The 22181-nt window shown below is 43.1% G+C and overlaps 2 protein-coding genes across 4 annotated transcripts in view; one reads left to right on the top strand and one right to left on the bottom strand.

Annotated features, from left to right (window-relative positions):
- The window catches only part of LOC137335095 (myosin light chain kinase 2, skeletal/cardiac muscle-like), a 341364-nt gene extending 320566 nt beyond the window's left edge, over positions 1 to 20798 (bottom strand). The window contains exon 1 of the mRNA XM_068000229.1: positions 20484 to 20798. The gene's annotated coding sequence lies outside the window, so the exon portion shown is untranslated. The remainder of the gene's footprint in view (positions 1 to 20483) is intronic.
- The window catches only part of wrnip1 (WRN helicase interacting protein 1), a 62574-nt gene continuing 45637 nt past the window's right edge, over positions 5245 to 22181 (top strand). For 2 of the 3 annotated variants that reach the window (XM_068000246.1, XM_068000262.1), the window contains exons 1-3: positions 5245 to 6075; positions 19965 to 20159; positions 20539 to 20774. In XM_068000246.1, the coding sequence (XP_067856347.1) occupies positions 5254 to 6075; positions 19965 to 20159; positions 20539 to 20774 (1253 nt within the window). In that variant the 5' untranslated portion in view covers positions 5245 to 5253. The remainder of the gene's footprint in view (positions 6076 to 19964; positions 20160 to 20538; positions 20775 to 22181) is intronic. The other variant, XM_068000254.1, reaches the window with a different exon arrangement.

Below are 22181 nucleotides of genomic sequence, written 5' to 3'. Positions count from 1 at the left end.
AGAACTAGCTGCGCCTCTAGCCAAACTGTTCCAGTACAGCTACAGCACTGGCATCTACCCGACAATGTGGAAAATTGTCCAGGTATGTCCTGTCCACAAAAAGCAGGGCAAATCCAATCCGGCCAATTACCGCCCCATCAGTCTGCTCTCAAGCAAAGTGATGGAAGGTGTCGTCGACAGTGCTATCAAGCGGCACATACTCACCAATAAGCTGCTCACTGATGCTCATTTTGGGTTCCGCCAGGACCACTCGGCTCCAGACCTTATTACAGCCTTGGTCCAAACATGGACAAAAGAGCTGAATTCCAGAGGTGAGGTGAGAGTGACTGCCCTTGACACCAAGGCAGCATTTGACCGAGTGTGGCACCAAGGAGCCCTCGTAAAATTGAAGTCAAGGGGAATCAGGGGGAAAACTCTCCAGTGGCTGGAGTCATACCTAGCACAAAGGAAGATGGTAGTGGTTGTTGGAGGCCAATCATCTCAGCCCCAGGACATTGCTGCAGGAGTTCCTCACGGCAGTGTCCTAGGCCCAACCATCTTCAGCTGCTTCATCAGTGACCTTCCCTCCATCATAAGGTCAGAAATGGGGATGTTCACTGATGATTGTTCAATTCCATTCGCAACCCCTTAAATAATGAAGCAGTCCGTGCCCGCTGCAGCAAGACCTGGACAACATCCAGGCTTGGGCTGATAAGTGACATTCGCGCCAGACAAGTGCCAGGAAATGACCATCTCCAACAAGACAAAGTCTAACCATCTCCCCTTGACATTCAATGACATTACCAAAGCCGAATCCCCCACCATCAACATCCTGGGGGTCACCATTGACCAGAAACTCAACTGGACCAGCCACATAAATACAGTGGCTACAAGAGCAGGTCAGAGGCTGCGTATTCTGCGGCAAGTGACTCACCTCCTGACTCCCTAAAGCCTTTCCACCATCTCCAAGGCACAAGTCAGGAGTGTGATGGAATACTCTCCACTTGCCTGGATGAGTGCAGCTCCAACAACACCCAAGAAGTTTGACACCATCCAGAACAAAGCAGCCCGCTTGATTGGCACCCCATCCACCACCCTAAACATTCACTCCCTTCACCACCGGCGCACCGTGGCTGCAGTGTGTACCATCCACAGGATGCACTGCAGCAACTCGCCAAGGCTTCTTCGACAGCACCTCTCAAACCCGCGACCTCTACCACCTAGAAGGACAAGGACAGCAGGCACATGGGAACAACACCACTTGCACGTTCCCCTCCAAGTCACACACCATCCCGACTTGGAAAATTATTGCCTTTCCTTCATTGTCGCTGGGTCAAAATCCTGGAACCCCCTTCCTAATAGCACTGTGGGAGAACCTTCACCACTTGGACTTCAGCGGTTCAAGAAGATGGCTCACCACGACCATCTCAAGGGCAATTAGGGATGGGCAATAAATGCTGGCCTTGCCAGCGATGCCCACATCCCACGAAGGAATATAAAAAAATGCTGGGGTTATTCTCCTTAGAGCAGAGAAGGTTAAGAGGAGATTTGATAGAGGTGTTCAAAATTATGAAGGGTTTTGATAGAGCAAATAAGGAGAAACTGTTTCCAGTAGCAGAAGGGACGTTATCCAGAGGACACAGATTTAAGGTGATTGGCAAAAGAACCAGAGGCGACATGAGGAAACATTTCTTTTATGCAGAGTAGTTATGATCTGGAGTGCACTGCCTGAAAGGGTGGTGGAAGCAGATTCAATAATAACTTTCAAAAGGGAATTGGATAAATACTTGAAGGGAAAAAATTACAGCATTCTGGGGAAAGAGCAGAGGAATGGGACTAATTGAACAGCTCTTTCAGAGCTGGCACAGGCTTGATGGGCTGAATGGCCTCCTTCTGTGCTGTAACATACTATAATACTTCAAAGATGCAAAGCAATCTTAAAATAGAGAGAAGGAAAGAGAATTATTGATCAAATATCTTAAAGTTACAAACAATTTACCAGTTTTGAAATGGAGAATCTCGATGGCCACTCGCATGATAGCTGAGGACAATTATTCAAATTGACCTCAGCCAGAATCATAAGCAGCTCTAATTACCGGGATTCCCAGAGAATACTTGAGCAGTGGCCCTAAAGGTCATAACCAAGTTAGCAGCTTAATATCAAAACATGCTCCAGAGCACAAACTTCCCAAGGAGATCAGCTAATAAAAACAAGTGGGGTAATTTTCAACTTCAGTTCCTGGGTTGTAATCTGTGGAGCAAATTGCCTTGCCCATTATAGAAACCACCCAAGTTTTGTTCTATTGATTTAATGGGATGAAAATCGGGCAGGTTCTACAATGGGTGATCGATCCACTCAGGTTATCATACAGCCAGTGAAGTTGAACCATTCAAATTTCTCCAATAGTGACCGTCCTGAATTTTCCCCAAGGGAAAGCTGTACATTTCACCCTGGGCTCTGACTTAAAGCTGAACAGTGTTTAACACTGCGACCATATCCTGCAGTGTTCCCTCACCAATTTAAGTCTGATTGACCTATGACTCTATTTACTGAATGACAATTATAGTTTGTGGTTTTAAAGGGATGCAGCTCCAATTTAAAAGCAAAATATATTGTTCATTACCTGGTACAACACTCACGTCCTGCTAAAACTGTATATCTTCCAATTTACCACGGGGCAATGCCACAAGAAATCCACTAGTAATATATTTAAAAAGTACATTTAACAATTCTAGAGGTTGCAGATGCAAAGCAATCTTGTGGAAAAAAAAGCCATTCATGCTGCATTCTGATGATCTGGAGCTTGATATTTACAGGCAGCTATAATTTCTCTTAGGAGTTTTCAAGTAGTCACAATTACTGGGGCTTCCTGATCACAACAGATCTAATGGACAGTACTTAACAATGGTCTTAAAAGGACAGGACAGATTAACTACAATTGTATTATAGCAGTCAAACCTCACAATGGTGCTCCAAACCCATGAGCGCCACCAGGGATGATTTACTGGTACGTATAGAAAGTTCAAGAATGGATACTAACTCTATTATTTCCAGGTAATCAATTGTAGATTATTTATTACATCTGTAGAAACTACAATACAAGCATTAATCATAGACTGCTCTATTTTTGTAAATTATGATACACTCCCCAGATAAAAGAATTTAATCATTTTGAAGGGGCTCACCACTACATACACCTGAATTACACGTCAGTCCAGCTAAGCGGCTTGCATCGAGCCAGGCTACGCGTTGAAACTGCCCTAACAGCGTTTCTATCAAAATTAATTTCGCAGTTTCCAATGGTTTAAATATCATAGTAGGTACAGCACAGGAGGAGGCCTTCGGCCCATCGTGCCTGTGCTGGCTCTTTGAAAGAGCTATCCAATTAGTCCCATTCTGCTGCTCTTTCCCCATAGCCCTGTAAATGTTTTCCCTTCAAGTATTTATCCAATTCCCTTTGAGAGTTAATATTAAATCTGCTTCCACCACCCTTTCAGGCAGTGCATTCCAGATCATTACAACTCGCTGTGTAAAAAAATGTTTCCTTATGTTGCTTCTGGCTCTTTTGCCAATCACCTTAAATCTGTGTCCTCTGGTTACCGACCCTTCTACCACTGGAAACAGTTTCTCCTTATTTACTCTGTCAAAGCTTTTCATGATTTTGAACACCTCTATCAAATCTCCCCTTAACCTTCTCTGCTCTAAGGAGAACAACCCCAGCTTATCCAGTCTCTCCACATAACTGAAGTCCCTCATCCCTGGCACCATTTTAGTAAATCTCTTCTGCACCCTCTCTAAGGCCTTGACATCCTTCCTAAAGTGTGGTGCCCAGAATTGAACACAATACTCCAGCTGAGGCTTAACCAGTGTTTTATAAAGGTTTAGCATAACTTCCTTGCTTTTGTACTCTATGCCTCTATTAATAAAGCCCAGGATCCCATGTGCTTTTTTAACAGCCTTCTCAACCTGACCTGCCACCTTCAAAGATTTGTGTACATACACCCCCAGGTCTCTCTGTTCCTACACTCCCTTTAAAATTGTACCATTTAGTTTATATTGCCTCTCCTCATTCTTCCTACCAAAAAGCATCACTTCACACTTCTCTTTGTTAAATTTCATCTGCCATGTGTCTGCCCATTTCACCAGTCTGTCTATGTCCTCCTGAAGTCTATTACTATCCTCCACATTGTTTACTACAATTCCGAGTTTCATGTCATCTGCAAACTTTGAAATTATACCCTCTATACCCAAGTCGAGGTCATTAACATATATCAAAAAGAGCAGTGGTCCTAATACTGACCCCTGGGGAACACCACTGTATACTTCCCTCCAATCTGAAAAACAACCGTTCACCACTACTCTCTCTTCTGTCCCCTAGCCAATATTGTATCCACGCAGCCAATGTCCCTTTACTCCCACGGGCTTTAATTTTCCTAACAAGTCTATTACGTGGTACTTTATCAAATGCCTTTTGAAAGTCGGTATACACATCAACCGCACTACCCTCACTGACCCACTCCATTACTTCATCAAAGAACTCAATCAAGTTAGTCCTTTAACAAATCCATACTTTTCCAAGAGCCAATTATTTTTGTCCCGGATTATCGTTTCTAAAAGTTTCTCCACCACCGATGTTCGGCTAACTGGCCTGTAATTGCCTGGTTTATATGTTTCCCCTTTTTTGAACGGGGATGTAACAATCCTCCTGCACCATCCCCATATCTAAGGAGAATGCCTCGCTTCTGTTAAGGAAGTTACAATGTAGATTATTTACTTACAATGTATTCCCGGATTTTGCTCAGTATTGAATACTGCGCTATGAATGTAGTGAGAAATATGACATTTTGTGACACTATAAATGTATTGGTTACAACTAGGGTCGCCAACCCTCCAGGATTGCCCTGGAATCTCCAGGAAATTACAGATTAATCTCCTGGACACTGCTGCGAGCAACCTAGGAGAAAAATTTTCTTTTGTTTATTAATTTTTTTAAAAAAAAAGATTGGTGCTGGGTAAAGAGGATATTTGACTAGGTGGGGTGGGAGGTCATGTGATGAAACCTCCAATAATACAACAGGAGAACATCACCCCAGCTCATTCAGACGTATTCCTCTTCAAAGTTATTTTTTTGGGGGAGGGGGGAGCAATTAAGCAGATAGAGGAGTGTGTGCAAACAAAACATACGAATAAATGAGCAAGTAAGGGGGGTATGTAAAGGAAAAGGGGGGGGGGGGGGGGGGGGTTGGGTTTGCAGCGATGCCCAGGATGAAGAAATGGCGCTGGAGCAGAAGCCGGTAGTGCAATGCCCTGTCTGTTCGCAGGGGATGGAGAGTTTCAGGATCAATTCGCACCTGGACCATTGTCTCGGTCTCAGGCGGCCGCCACCACCGGGGAAAGACCGGGAAGAGGAGGCTGCAGAGAGCAGCGAGGGAGAGGCACCCAGCAGCAAGAGAGCGCGCCTGTCCCGGTCCCGGTCCTCGGGGCGCGAGGCTGCAAACTCCAGGTCCCCGGGGCGCGAGGCTGCAAACTCCAGGTCCCCGGGGCGCGAGGCTGCAACCTCCCGGTCCCCGGGGCGCGAGGCTGCAACCTCCCGGTCCCCGGGGCGCGCGGCTGCAACCTCCCGGTCCCCGGGGCGCGAGGCTGCAACCTCCCGGTCCCCGGGGCGCGCGGCTGCAACCTCCCGGTCCCCGGGGCGCGAGGCTGCAAACTCCCGGTCCCCGGGGGGCCAGCCCGCAGCCGCGGCTCCGCTGTTTGCACTCTTCCACAAGACGCCTCAAACATCGCGTGCGCGGGGGACGGATGAGCTGAAGAGACCGGGACCGAGCCCGGGGCGCAATGTCTCGTCCTCCGCCGTGGTGTCTTCCTCCGGCCGCGAGTCTCCTGATGGACCGCCTGCAGCCAGCCAGGAGCAGGAGAAGCTGGTCTCACTGCAGCAACTCGAGGCGAAGCCTCTGGCAGATCTCATGAGGCCCAGTGTTTTAGGAGAACTTATTGGTCAAAGTAAAGTTTTGGGAGAAAACACCCTCTTGAGGACCCTGCTGGAATCGCACGAAATCCCCTCCATAATTTTGTGGGGCCCTCCAGGATGTGGTAAAGTAAGTACAGTTTGGTGAAAAGCCCACTGCTGCAAATTTCCTGTGATCTGCAAATTTCCTGTGATCTGCAAATGTTCTGTGATCTGCAAATTTCCCCTTGACTTCATTCGTTTACAGCGGGAGTGGCCAAGCTTTTTGTCTACGTGGATGCGCACCATGGAGTTTCCAGGGGCATCTATATCTCAAGCTGCAGATAATTGCCCAGATCTTCCCGGTAAATGACGGCGAGCTCACGACGCACCCTGTTATTAATGCGCAGATCGGTCAGCAAGTTCCGGCGAAGAAGAGATATGGTGTGAGTTGCGAATCGTCCTAACTTGCCGGTCGATTTACACCGCTTCCCCCGTCTGCCTCCCACAAATGGCATCTCACCCTTAGCCTCCCTGTTATTTTTAAGAATTTGCTGGATTTGCACATTAAACTCTAATTAATCTTGCCGTTAGGGTTCGTACTTAACAGTGTAATAATTGTTAATGCATTGCCAATCAACCTGTCCAGCCCAGAAAGGGAACAATTTAAATCATTGAGTCTAATTCCTGCATGTAGTAAATTATTCTTAGAGATTTTAAATTAAAACATTTTTTCTTCCTTTCTTTTCTTTTTTTCTCTTAATCCAATCTTTCTCTCTCTCTCTCTCTCTATTTCTTTTTCTGTACCTAATTTGATTCTAATTCACCCTCCTTCTCTGTCGTTCCAGTGTTTCTTTCTCAATCCTTAAATCTCATGGGTTGAGGAGATAGACCGTTGGCCCCATCGTTCACCAAGTCCCAGATGCCCCATTGCCCTTGCTATTGGCTCGTGTTTCCAGCTCGAGGTACCCTGCTCCAGCAAGATTTGGGCCAATATCTTATCTTGGTTTGCTGAGTTAGGATTTATGCACCAATACATAAACAACTTGAGATCAACCTTTACCAGATTTCCAGGTCTACAAAATTTAAACAGGACAAACCAACAAGTAAGAAATATAAACATGAATAGAACTGTGTTGTTTGGTTTTGTCGGCCAGATTGCTAAGGTTAACAGGCCACTTATGACCCTCAGGTGCAAGTTTGGACATCCTAGCTTTATAGTAATCTGTATTGTCAGTTCTTCTGTATTCTCTCTGCTCTGTCAAAGTGAATAGCATCATATTGTAAGTACTGGTTTGAGATTGGTATCTGCTGAGAGCAGAATGGGGCAGGTAGATCCAAGACATACTGCTAGCTCCATATTACTCTCTGACCAGAAAAAGTGGAGCTCTTGACACAGCCCTGCTTACCAGTATCGGAATGCCCGTAAACTTTTTTAATTATAGCACGGAGTCAGCTGGTCCATTGGCTCGTCCGTCCATCCATCTTAAAAAAAAAAGTCTTGCACCTGCCTACACTTTCAACTTTTTCCATTATAAAGTCTTAGGCAGTTTCCATTGGAAATGTGGACATATTTCAACTGTTCACACTATTTGCACCTAGCGCCAACTGAGTTGTAGTATTACTAGTGGCGGGAGGTTGTAATTCCAGCACAACAAGTTTACATAGGCAGTACCCATTAGGAATGTGGACATAGGAATTTATAGTGGAAATATAAAAGTAAAGACAATATTTATAACTTTAAATTGGAGACTCAATTACATATGCATACCACGGGAGATCGACTAGCAATATACTAAAAATGGTGCATCTGTGTGCACTTCCATTATAAATTCCTTTGTCCACATTGAGAATGGAACTGCCTATGTAAACTTGTTACACTTTAATTACACTATGCTGCCACTAACGGTACTGTAACACTCAGTTTTGCATTCCCAGCTCCCCAGTCTGTACTACAAAGAACCTCTGATGCTTCAGGCAACTCTATTTTTCTCTCTGCCAAATTTCCTTAAGTTTTGTTGTATAACTACAATATAAAATCAAAGTATATAAAAATAAGGACAAAATATTTTAATATGGGGACTAATTTATACCTGCAAACATTGTTTCTATTATCCCCTGCCTTTTCACTCTCTTTCATCTGAACAATACAGTAACTCCTATGCTTGGATATTGCTGTTTATAAGCACCTTCCTGTGCGCATTTGCCTACATAACAACAGTCACTGCACTTCAAAAGTAACATTGGCTGTAAGACACTTTGAAACATCCTGAGGTCGTGAAAGGCACTAGATAAACACATTCTCTAATTTTCTCTACTTCCTATTTACCACACCACAGGTCAACTAGTTTTAATATAAAATTGAAACTTAATTTCTAAAGTTCCCAGTCAGTCCATTCTGCTGTGGAAATTTTCATCCTTTGCTTTGGAACACAGGAACAGGAGTAGGCCATTCAGCCCCAAGTGTCTGTTCCTCCATTCTATTAGATCATGGCTGATCTGTATCTCAATTCCAAATACCAGCCTTTGCAGCATATCCCTTGATATCCTTGCCTAATGAAAGTCTATCTGTTGCAGTCTTTAAAATGTGAATTCACACAGCATCTACAGCCTTTTTGGGGGAGAGAGTTCCAGATTTCCACTACCCTTTGTACAAAAAAGTGCCTCCTGAATGGCCTAACTCTAATTTTAAGATTATTTCTCCCACCGCAGAAAATAGCTTCTCTATCGAATCCTTTTATCATTTTAAACACGATTAGATCATCCCTCAACTTTCTAAATTAAACCAAGTTTATGCAACCTGTATTTAACTCTTTTAGCCCCGGTATCATTCTGGTGAATCTGCATTGTATCCCCTCCAAGGCCAATATATCCCTCCTGAGGTGCGGTGCCCAAAATTGAACACAGTACTCCAGATGGGGTCTAACCAGTGCTCTGTACATCTGAAGCATAACTTTCTCGCTTTTTTATTTCAATCCCAGGGCTGCCACCTGATGTGAAACCAAAGACTGTTTCCTACGGTTGGTCTCAACCTGCTGCAACGAATTGCCACCTAAATTAAATTATACAATTTGTATTCATGCAACACAAACTGTTTCACTTAAATACAAAGTCTATAGTGTAACTGGCCTATTAGATAATAGTAATAATTAGTGCTCGATAGGGTTGCACTGTCCACGCATCGCACAAGCTATCCCATCTAGAAACATCTGGTAGTTTTCATTCGGTGTGATCCGAGTAACAGGCAGTCTTGCAGCAAGTCGCAATGTGAATCGAGCCTGCCAAAACCTGTTGAATCTAATGTTGCTATATCGCTAGTTTGGAGCTCGATGTGGTTGTAAGTCCCAGCGTCAAATTGATGATATAACAGTGCATCAAGGTTCGTCGACTCATTGAAGTTGGTGTCTCAACAATGTTTCAGTTGAAACTCTTTAAGCAAGCCGGTGCATTTGCATTGTCTCAGTTCTAGTATAACATCTGAGGGGTAATTTTGTGAGTCCACGCTGCCAGCATGGAAAATGGTCAGAAAATCGTGGGCAGAGTGCACCAGAATTTTTGATTTCTGCTACCAATGGATGAGGCTGGTGCTGGCTGTGCAGGCTCATAAAATTACCACCAGTCAATGTGAATTCTGGGCAATCTACTTACCACCATGAAATAGAATGCCCGTAGGTATAATGTAGCTAAGTTATAGCTTTGTCAAGGATTTAATCATCCTAGAGTCCAAACGAATTTAATTGCAGCCAATCAAACAACTATCAAATTGATCTATATTTTAACATGGCTGAGCTTTTCCTAACTGTTGTCATTGTTCCCAATTCAAATTGTTTAGTGACCAGACCTGACTTTAGTGACCAGCCAATGGAGTCAAGTTATAGTTTTGTGACCAACTTTTAAAAAAAATAGATTGTCCATTTTTTTTTAAATTAAGTAACTCTAGAGTAGTGGATTTGTAATGTAAATGTTAAAATACTTAACAGGAAATACAAAGGTGGGGTGGAGCAAAGGACTCACCATGAGCAAAAACACGGGCAATCTGATAGTAATATATTAAAATCCTTGAGTTGGATATCCTGTCACGCACGGCCCCTTTTCCACCCCCCCCCCCCCCACCAGTCCATTGAAATGAATGAGTAATGATGTAATGTTATTTTTACTTGATCAAGAGGTAGCACTGTTATCTCTCTCTGTTTTGTCAGCCTCTCCTGTTCCTGTTGCCATCGCTTGCCCTACACTTCATCCACTCCCTGGCCCATCGCTGCTGCCTGCCTCATTGGTCACCCCCCGACTCGGCCTTTCCTTTGCCCCCACCCTCCACTGCAGCCACCTATTTTCCACCTCCCCTCTTCCCTAGGCTCACTTGCCTACATAACTCTTCATTTGCTCCCTAGCCTACTTTTCACTTTGGCCATACAGGCTGTTTTTTGCTACTGCTTTTCGTTCTGACTGCTTCCACCATAAATTGCAGCTGCCCTGAAGCCTAACTCTGGTTACTTTAGTCTTCAGCCCATTCCGCAGACTGCTGGCCTTTTCCTCTCTCATTTCCTGCATCCTGCTCCAACTTCTTCTTCCCTTCCTACCCCCGCCCCCCCCCCTCAAAATGTTGCTGCCATTTCCTCTCCTACTTCAGGCTATTTCCTCTTTCTTCCATCTCCCCACGCCTTCCTCCCCACTGCTGCTCTTCTTTCTTCTCAGGCTCTATTGTCACTTCGTCCCTCTTTTTCTATACTACTAGCCACCTTCCTTAACATAAACACATGAAGACAATCTGCCAAGCTCACACTACCTAAATGTATATACACGTTTAATTATATCTTTAAATGAAACCCTACCATTTTCAAAATACATTCACAATTAAGTTCTGCTTACACAACCAGAGAAAAAAATGATCAAAAAAAAGACACACAGATAAAACAACACAAACACCTGAAGCACTGCTACAAGATGTGTTGTTTCCTCTGACTAGCTGTGAGCCAATGCCACTGAAGATTCACTAGTGAATTATTTTCTCTTAGCTTCATTTGCTTTAAATTCTAGCATTTTTATTACTAATGCTAGAATTCAAGTAAAGGCACGTAATTGTGTTTCTCAATTTTGTTAAAAGTTTTTTTTAGTCTCTCTATTCCCTACATTATCTTGTTTTCTCCTTCCTACATTCTGTTTTTCCATAGTTAGTCCGACTTTCTCAATCTGATTATCCACATAACGGAAAGTATATTCACTTAATTGCAGTGGACTTAAAGAAGTCATAAGTTGGTCATTTGTGATTAAAGCACCAATTCTGAAAATGAGGTCATTTTTTGGGGTGGGGGTGGTCCCATCTCATGTAGCCCATGAGTTGTGAATATACCCACCATGTTTGCCCTGTGAAGTGTGCATGTGCCCCCATAGCACTTGCCCTGTAAGAGATGAATACAGCCTATCTTACTTTGAAGTAGGGTTGTTGATCAAGTTTTGCATTGTTTCCAGAATTGCCTGTGACTTGTAGCTTCTTAACACTCTGATAAACCACACCCTTGCAAGTACCCCACATTGCCTGTTCTTCTCTTCTTATCGAGTTGGCTTTTTATATGGCTTTGAAAGATTGCTATTTCAGAAATTTACATTAAACCTGTTAAATTCCAATCTGTCTTCAACCTACTTGGTCTCACTTGCTTTTAGATTCAGAGGAGCTAGCCCCAGATGATTTGAATCCAGGTATTTAATGAGACCAAGCAGAATATTAGTTGTATTTGGTTTTTAAGATGCAACCCCTTCTTTGCAGATCATAGATGGCAGTATGAAGGTGTGACTTATGTACCTGACATTAAATTTTACCTAGTAATGGTAAACACAGTGCTTTTGTGGGTCTGCGACTGTGCTGCTGAGACAAAGGGGTTAGATTTAGTAGTGTAAATGCTGGTCTCCTGGAATCCCATCTAAATGAGCACCAGTATAAAAAATTGAAACATTTTATAAGTGTTTATTGAATACTCTACTTTGTTTATAAAATAGTTACTACCATTTTGTCATAAAATTAATGAATAAAAAGCCATATATATATTACTAACTTACATTGGACAGGACTTGAATCAAATTTTGAGAATAGCACCAATTGGCTCTTTAATTGCAAAGACATTCCAGAACTAGTTCAAGTTTTTGCAGAAGAATACAAGTTTTGGACTTTATCATTGTCTTATTTTTCATTGTGGGGTTAAATCTTAGCACCTCTTCTCCTTCAGCTAAGCCATTTATAAATATAGTGAAAAGTTGAGGTCCCAGTACAGATCCCTGGAGACACCAGGGGGTCAAGTTTAGGACGGCCGAGTGGGTGCATTCGTGGCGGGGGGGTTCCTAAAATTGGGGAATCCCGGAGCCCGGCTCCAACCCGCCCACTTCCGGGTTTCCCAATGACCCGAATCGGTGCGCGCGCAGCCCCCGCACGTGGGGCTCCCACCGGCAACTAAAGCCGGCAGGATGACAGTTTAGATAGTTAGGGAGGTACTTGAGGTCGTTGACAGACCTCATTGGGAAGAGATTTTAGCAGGGATGTGATTTTGGACTCTCCTCAGCGTGTTTCCCATGCTGTGGGAAACACTCCCTGTTGTTGCAGACGTGTTTCAGTCAGCAGCCGTTGGGAGATGCAAAGGATTCCTTGACAGTTGGGGGGAAAACCTCATTTATTGCAGGAGGGCACTCTGTCACCTCAGACAAAGTTTTGCCTGCCACACCGTTGTCTCCACACTCAAAATTATTACATCGTACCCTAAACTCTGCTGTCCAAACACATTTACCTACTTTGCAGGCCCCATCACACCCACACCGTCAGGATTGGGGGTGGGGGGAGTGCGTTCCATAGCTGCATTCATCACTCCATTGGAGGACGAACAACATCACCAGCCTCGCCAGGCACGGCGTCCACCTCCGCCACGTGGCGCTCCATAACACAGTGCTGCGCCACAGGCACCTGCACAAAATAGTTGTGCAACCACACATACACCCACTGTAGGGTGACCCAATGGGTGGCATCAAGTGTGGGTGTTCATGGAGAACCTCATGAAAGGGACTTATTGCACAAGCCAGTCAAGAATGGCCAAGACGTGGCAGTAGTGGTGACAATATAATATGTAATGTGAGTTGATCAGAAATCAAATAAAAGTAAAAACCATGACAAACCCTCAAACATCCTTGTGCATCCCCTTCATACTCATGACATGTTTGCCTTACGCTGCCTACTACACATACGTGATGCATGCCCTGTGGCTGCAGCACAGGTAGTGGCAAGTGGGATGAGGCTGACTGTCAAAGAGATACATGAGAAGGTGAATATGAGACAGAGCCATGAGATTGTATGAGGATTGAGTTGAGTGGTAGTGGCGGGATGAGTACTGGTGAGGTGAGGAAGTGTAGGTTAGATGAGGATGAGGGTTCAGTGGGTGTGAGGAGTGATGTGACAGAGTAGTGTCGGCAGTGCAGAAGGAGATATGGGGTGGGGGCGGTGATGTGGCAGATGGAGTGTAGGGGAAAGACTACGTGTACTCACTTTGGCTGATCTTCTTAGGTCATTGCAGCGCCTCCTGCACTGTATGCAGGTGCGCGATATATTGGTGGTGCTGGTGATCTCCTCTGCCACCTCGAGCCAGGCCTTCGTGGTGGCAGAGGCAGGCCGCTTCCTCCCGCCCGCCGGGTGGAAGATCTCCCTCCTCCTCCTCACCCCATCCAGTAAGACCTGGAGTGAGGCATCATTAAACCTGGGAGCAGCCTTCCCCCTGGGCTGCTCCATGCTGTAATTTTACCTATTTTCTGCAGCATCAGTCAGTGGAGGACTGCCCCTTTTAAATAGGGCTCCTCCAGCTGACAGCCTCTGATGCGAGTCCGCAGTCCGCTCACTGCGCAGCTTTCCAGCGTGAAACCCGGAAGCCAAGGTAAGTGGCTTCGATTTACTTACGATCGCGTGCCAAACCCACCGATTTCACTGGGCACGTTACCCACACGCCCAGTCGACCCACCACACCTGCTGCCAACCCACCTCCCTGGTAATATCGGGCCCCAGGAGTCACATCCTGCCATGGCCTGATTTGCATTTTTCATTGAAAAATTACGGAGTTGCTGAGTCCACTGCCTGAAACAGAATTTGGCTTATTCAGTGATCATTGATCATTGCAGAATGGGCATGTAAATGACACATTAATTTTAATATAGGTGAGTGTGAGGTGGTGCTTTTTGGTAGGAGGAATAAGGAGGTCACCTACTCCTTGGAAAATAATAGTCTAAATGGTGTAGAGACGCAAAGGAATCTAGGGGTGCAGATACAAAAATGACTAAAAGTAGCACTGGAGTTCATTTCTAGAGGAATATAATGCAAAAGCGGAGAAGATATGTTAAACTTATATAGAACCTTGGTTAGACCCCACTGAACAGTGCTGGCCTCCGTAATACAAAAAGGATATAGAATAACTGGAGAAAATGCAAATAAAGATTTACAAGGGTGATACCAGAACTGAGAGGTTATAACTCTCATGAAAGACAGAACAGGCTGGGGCTATTTTTCCTCTAGAAAAGAGAAGACCGAGGGTTGACCTGATAGAGGTCTTTAAGATCATGATAGGCTAGATGTAGAGAAGATGTTTCCACTTGCGGGGGAGACCAGAACTAGGGGTCAAAAATATAAGATAGTCACTAATAAATCCAATAGGGAATTCAGGAGAAACTTCTTTACCCAGAGAGTGATGCGAATGTGGAACTCGCTACCAAATGGAGCGGTGAAGGCGAATAGCATAGATGCATATAAGGGGAAGTTAGATAAGTACATGAGGGAGAAAAGAATAGAAGGACATGCTGATAGGGTGAGATAAAGTATATGGAGTGGGATGAGGCTGATGTAGAGAATAAACACCAAATGGCCTGTTTCTGTGCTGTAAATAATTGGTTCTCATTACAAACCGAAAGATGCACAGAATATGATCCACAAAATACTGGTTTTAAAATCCCGTAATCTTTTAATTAAAACCAGAATTTGATTTATTCAGTCACTGAAATAGTGGCTGTTGTAATATCTGTATATATTTTAGCCATAGAATTCCCTGTTAATCAGCTATAAATTAAATTGTGATCAAATTTGCAGAGGGATTTGGCCAGCATTAGACACCATTGCGCACCTGTGACTGGTGGTCAGTGTCCAAACTGAAGCACAAAAATGGACCAAGATGGTAGTGCCTGTCCAATAAAATTAACAATATAGATTATAGCAAGAATCTCTGCAGTGATTGAGGTAGCAATCTAATTACAGGATTTGTATAACAGTTAAACTGAAGCTTTACTCTTCTGTCCCTCCATTGAGTTACCACCTGGGAATGAATTCACTATCCATATGTTATCTGTATTTAATATAAGATGCCAGAGTCACGAGCAATTAGAAAGAGGAAAATTTTAAATGTGCTTACAGGCAGTCTTTTAATTTTTGCCTTTTACACAGCTGATTTTTGTGGGGCAGTGTTGATGGGAAGAATATAGTCAAAACATAACACCATGGCCTTGCAGTATTGCGTTTATTTTTATCTTTTAATAGGTGGCTGTGATGGATTTATTTTTGTTAAACTGCATATGCTTAATCTATTTCTCCTGATACAAGGATACATAAGCCCTAGGATTTCTTCACTCATTTCAAAATTACTGCTAAATTGTAAGTAAATAGTGTACTTTACATTTAAAAAAAAAATAGCATATGCAAATCAGTCATATTTACTTTAAAGGGGAAGGTAACTCTAGGGACAAGTGCGGTGTAAGTGTCTCACATTATGCTTTAATATTTAGGACTATGTGTTGTTGAAGGGGACATGTTCATGTCCATAGAATTTTAATTATCATTTGTTCCATTTCTTCCCCAACGTCCACTTCCTGTTTTTTTAAAAAGTTATATATTCTGTGGGCATTAACCATGGAGATATCTAGGATTGGTGATGGTGTCTTTGTTTGCAGTTTGTTTATTTTTCCAGTAACCAATTGCCTTTCCAAATCTGAGGCAAACTAGAGGAAGTATTTTAAAAGGACTTGAACTGTAAGCATCAGTGTCAAGTACTTCCCCCTGGAGATATCCTGGGCAACATTTGATCTAATTATATGTCTGTGTCCAATGAATGGTTGACATACCAGTTAGACCAAATGGAAGGCATCTAAGCTGCCCAAATTGGCGGGCCTGTCAGTCTAATCAAAAGATAGTTCTGAGCTGCATCATTATGTGAAGGGCCATGGGTTTATGTCTGTAAATTCTCACACGAGTAGGTTCCTGATCTCAAGCATGTTGAGGGGAGAGATGCAGAGGGCCAAGAGAAAAGCTGGAGTTGCTACTCAGCTGCTCTCGTGCACGTAGTATGATTGGCAGCTCAGGGTACCATTGGTGGAGGCCTAGGAGTAAGTCACTTTCCTGGTCACAATTTCTTTGTCAACCAGGGAGATTGGGGGAGGAAGGTGGGTGGGGGGGGGGGCAATAGGAGAGCTGAATAGAATTCAGAAAATAACATGGGAAAAGAGGAGGATGGTAGCTTCATAAAAAGGGTTGGTTAAGCTTCTCCTAACTGCTACTTGAAGAAATGTAGTTTTTTTTTGTCAAATAGTTCTTTTCTCTTCAGCAACTATTAGCTGTAAAGCATAAACCTGTCCAAGATTTGAACATTACACCCATATCTTGGGAGTACTTCTAATCCTTCTCTCCCATTCCTGGACAGGATAGAAGAAGAAGCTTGACATGTAATGGGTCGCCTTCTCTCTCAGCCTTTGTTTCATCAATACTACAGTGGTCAGTGGTGCGCCGTGCTTTCTTCCCTGTATTACACGCTGTTCCTCACCTCTACGACTGCAATGTGTTACAGTCAAGACTCATGGCACACACTTTCTTACACTAACTCATATATTTTCTCAGGACTAAAAGCCTTGGAATTACTACTACTGATCACCTACTCCACCAGTGGGAGCATGGCGCTGCATGTATGACGTTGCTAGCCTTCTCTGCGATGCGCGTTGTGCCATGCAACGTGGAAGCCTAAGTTGAGCCTTTTTAGGCACTGCACGAGTCCAAATGGTTCATGGTCAGTGCCAATCTGGAGGGGACCTTGACTGGAATGCCTACCGGGCTCTCTTCACGACAAAAGTTCTCATCTAACCTGGCAGGTTGTGCTGCACATCTTCAGATCTCCGCGTTCCTGATGTAGTTGTAACAGCGGACTCCCAAGTATTCATTGGAGGTGCCATTGGTTAAAGGCATTCGATCTTGATAATGGTCACAAACAGTAGGAACCCATGTGTCAAGACTGGGATAACAAGACAATCTGAGCTTGTACAGAGAATTGCTATTCTTCAAAACTGGATCTGGAGTTCGACAAGGATGCTTCATCGACCCTGATATGATCTGCTACCCATGGACTGGATCTTGGAGTGCTCTGTTGGTCACTTTGACTATGTGGAAAACATTGCCCTTCTTGCAGTAATGCTACAGATAGTAGACCTGACACTGAGTATCCTCAAAGATCAGGCTCAACTGTGCCCAAAGTGCAGCACTTCAGAATCGCAAATGCTCCAGTTTCTACCATCGAACAACAAAACCAGAGAGATAATTGACAATTTGAACTACCTCGGGAGTTCAATACACAGCTCAGGTGCCTCTGCTAGTTGGATTCTTGACTTCCACGCGATCTTGTCAAGAGATCGCATAAAACCTCTGGGATCTCTATTTACTGATGTATCGCTCGTTCAGAGGCACCTGAGCTGTGGAACTCGTTACCACAAAGTGTGGTTGAGGTGAATTGCATAGATGCATGTAAGGAGAAGCTAGATAAGTATATGAGGGAGGAAGGAATGGAAGGATATGTTGATAGGGTGAGATGAAGTAAGGTGGGAGGAGGCTCGTGTGGAGCATAAACACCGGCATGGACCTGTTGGGCCAAATGACTTGTTTGTGTGCTGAAAAATTCTTTGTAATTCTATAACCATTTTCTCCCAGGCATCGCTTGTTAACTGATGTAGGGCTTTGCTGCACACCTCTCTGCCTCCTATCAGCATTTCAACAGATATTCCATGGGAGACCATCCATTCCTGAGTTTATTGATGGAAGCCTCTACTTCCAGGACAGTCAGCAGATTATAATTGGTCGTGAGATCTGGGATGGCTTCTTCTGCTTCTCGCAGAACTTCAGAGATCCTCATTGGTGGACGGTTGAGGGGAGTTTCAAACCAGCTCTTTCATCTTGGCATCTTCTCTGGCGTGGTTGATAACAGTTGACCATTACCGTCTTCGTCTGGATCAGTGCTGGTTTATGATGCCCACGAAGAAGCTTAATGTCGTGAAAGGTGTTCCTGGTACAGTTAGATTTCAATAACTGCTCTGCCTTGTTCGCTTTCTAAAAGTCCCCATTCTGACGGCCGTGATGAAGAATTCTCCTTCACCCTACCTTGAGGGAGCAGTAGGCATAAATGTTACCCTTCATACAGGCCAATCTCCTTTTCTCCACCATGTCAAGGGACTCTTGGCTTAACCATTCATTATGCCTTCTCGTGGGTCCCAGGGAGGATTTGGCTGATTGCATGAGTACTGATTTGAACATGGACCACTGCGTTTCGAAGTCATCCCCAGGGCGGGCGGTCAGTCCCCTGTGCGCCTCATACTTTCTGTTGGTAGTCCCGCAGATAACGTTTTTCCTTTTAATTTTCCGATGTTGAAACGCACCGAGCGAGCGAGGGGTGATTGATTGATTTGTTAATGATTTTTTTTCAGCGGCTAGGAGCCGTTGGTTGGAGCTGTGGTAAACTCGGTAATTCGTCATAGAAACAGGAGGAGCCCATTCAGACCCTCGAGCCTGTTCCGCCATTCAATTAGATCGTGGCTGATCTGTATCTTAACTCCATCCACCCGCCTTGGTTCCATATCCCATAATACCTTTACCTAACAAAAGTCTATCAATCTCTGTTTTGAAGTTATCAATTGACCCCCAGCCTCTCAGCTTTTTGGGGGGGGAAGAGAGTTCCAGATTTCCACTGCCCTTTTTGTGTGAAGGACCTCATCCTGACTTTTCATTTGGAATTCCTTACCTTTTTAAAATGAATGGACTAAAATCCTGTGGGCTCTGCCGACCCATGTACCAGAATTCCTGCTATGTGCTCCCAGCAGGAGAAGCTGCGTACCTGGAACATTAATTTATAAATTTACCCCAATATATAAAAGGATTTTGCACAAAGCTTTAAATTCTTAAGTGTGTGATTCAGAGTGGCTGAAATGTTACAAAAATTGTTTATCCTTTTAGTTTGGTTTCCATTCCTCCTCAATCTTGTCCCTCAGTTTCACAGGATCAAAAATTGGTACTCGAGATTTCTCCGTACCTGAGCTTGCTTACTGGTCCTCCTTCCCCCACACCCCAACCAGTGAACATTTATATAATTTTTTAACAATCAGCAAATGAAAGTTTCTGTTCTATTCATTACTGGGTTAAGTACAAATCTAATGAAGCACATTTTAAAAAAAAATGCTGAGAAAACCATTGCTAAGTAATCAATAGGTAGAAACCACAAATGCTGCAAATCTGAAATTAAAAACATAAATGCTTGAAATACACAACATCTGCAAAGAATAAAGACCGGCTAACGTGTTGACAAAGGGTCGATACCACAAAAGTTCATCTGTCTTTCTCTTTATAGATGTTGTTAGACCTGTTGTGTATTTCCAGCATTTTCTGATTTTGCAAAATTCAAATATGTTTGGAGGAAATGCACTAAAATGAGCGACGAAAAACCCCACGTGCAACTGATTAATGATTTCCACAGCAGCCCGCGGGAGAAGCAGCTATTGTTTGAGATCACGAGCATCTCTCGTACTTTTTTGCTTTTAATTTTATTTTTACGGATTCGTTGATTGTAGAATTATGCGCTGCTTTTAATTATGTATATCTGATAAGTTTCAACAAAACCCAAGACTGTAATCTTATCCGATATTAATTTTAATTCCTTTTTTACGTTTTAAAGTAACCGGCACAGTACTCATTTTTTGTAAACAATAAACAACTTTTTTTTCCCCCAGACTTCATTAGCCCATGTTATAGCCAGCAACAGTAAGAAGCAGAGCAGTACAAGATTTGTCAGTCTTTCTGCGACTAGTACGTCCACAACCAACATTCGAGAGGTGATAAAACAAGCTCAGAATGAACGAAAACTATTCAAAAGAAGAACAATTGTATTTTTTGATGAGATTCACCACTTCAATAAAACACAACAGGTAAACAAACTTGTTTGATTCCCAGAACTTTGGGAATACAAATGTTTTAAGACACTTGTTTTACATTGTATATTAATCTTTCACAATCCAGTAAATGGAAGAAAAAAATTAGTGTCCTTTTTAGGATATCAAAAAAAAACTCCATGGCATAAACTGAGTACATCATTCAGAAACATATTTTAGTGTATAATTTTGGCACAGGCTGGCGTGTCAGATTTCTTGCATGTCTCGATTTTCCATTTTCTCCTAATCGCCTTTTATTTATAAGATCTTTCCTACATGCTGTGGATGAGACAATTGTAAACCATGCAGAAGAAAACTTACATTTTGCTGCCTCTTGTGTAGTAACAACTCTTCTCTCTCTTCCTACCAACCTCAGGACACTTTCCTGCCTCACGTCGAGTGTGGGACAATCACACTGATTGGTGCGACGACCGAGAACCCTTCCTTTCAGATCAATGCAGCACTGCTGAGTCGTTGCCGTGTCATCGTTCTTGAGAAGCTGTCAGTAGAGGCTATGGAAACTATTCTATTACGTGCTTTAAACTCCCTTGGGATCGGTATACTAGGCCAGGATAAAGAAGCTGGCTCTATGGATGGCAGCAAAGAGTCTGAGTAAGTCCCTGTAGAACACAACTTGTAAAAACAGAATGTCCAGAATCTAGTGGCAGGATGCCAGTGGGGGACAGTGCTGCAATTATTGTATAAGTGGATATGAGCAAACCTGGCATTCCAAGGAAGAAAAACTCGACTAAAATGGACTAGGACCAGTATGATATTCTGACTGAGGACTGACTTAAAGGTGTTTTTGTTCTTTAAATTTCCATGTATGGGGCAAAGACGCCTGTTTTATTGCTTATAACGCAAGCAAATAATGCTGTTTCAAAGTGCATTGCTCATTAGGAGCATCTCAAGTACAGATTGGTTGCTTGAATCACCTAGGATTAACTGTTGATTATACACCATATACAGGAAAGAAATGTAGTTATAAAAATTAGTGTGAATATTTTCTCCCAGTGTTAGAACTGACTCTGTAGGAAACACTTGCGGGATGAATTACCTCTTTCAATGACAAATGGCAGAATGTTTGCTTGTTTTCCTGTCATTAACAAAATTACATGCTCAGTAACCATACATTCCAAAGCCATACATTCCTGCAATTAGTGAGTCGTTAACTAAGGAAAAAATTGTACATACTTCATTTTATCACCCAAGAGAAATTTCCTGCCCATAGTTGTCATAATATAAGTTATTGGTAAAATTCTGAAATTTAGTTAGAGATGATAGTTTCTCCATAATAAGGTGTTGAAAATGCCTAATCTTTATGTAAGAAAAGTTCTACAGGATTTACAAATTAAGTAACTTTTTTTGGTAATTAGTGTCACCTGGAATAATTATCAACTTGTATAAAGATACGTATAGTAATAATTCTGATACAGGATTTTGATGCAAGATAATGCACATTACAGGGAATAATACTCATCAGGGAAAAAAAAAAGTAATAAATCTAAGGTTAAAAGGGATACTTGACAACTTGATACGTATGAAACTATCATTCCTTAATGGTATCATGTTTACAAACTGAGTATCTGCTTCAGAGGGATGCTTATGGGTTTAAGAGCTTATGCGCTAGGATTGTCATAGGAATTCAGATATGCTAGGAATTGGAGATCAGATTCTTTTCAAAGAGAGTTTAATGCATTGCTCCTAGGCCTCTGTCAATGCGTCTCTGTTGCTAGCTGCTAGTTGTGAGCACTAGGTTCATGTTGTATTTTTGTCTCTTTGTCTCCTGATGGTCTGGTTGAGTTAGGATGTTTGCTGTGTAGCAAAGTTTACAAATCTGCTTACAAACCCTATTCTATCATCCTGGTAATGTGCTATGTTGTTGGATTACCATAGATAACTTATGATGAAAAAACTCATATACAGTTTTGTGTATGGGATTCTGTACCCACCTGAAGGGATGTAGGGGGGGGGGGGAACTAATTTTCAAAGATCCCGGCCTTCGCATCATCGCACATA

Source organism: Heptranchias perlo, chromosome 2, assembly GCF_035084215.1.
Source record: "Heptranchias perlo isolate sHepPer1 chromosome 2, sHepPer1.hap1, whole genome shotgun sequence".
NCBI lineage: Eukaryota > Metazoa > Chordata > Chondrichthyes > Hexanchiformes > Hexanchidae > Heptranchias > Heptranchias perlo.
This window is presented reverse-complemented; position numbering and strand designations above follow the sequence as displayed.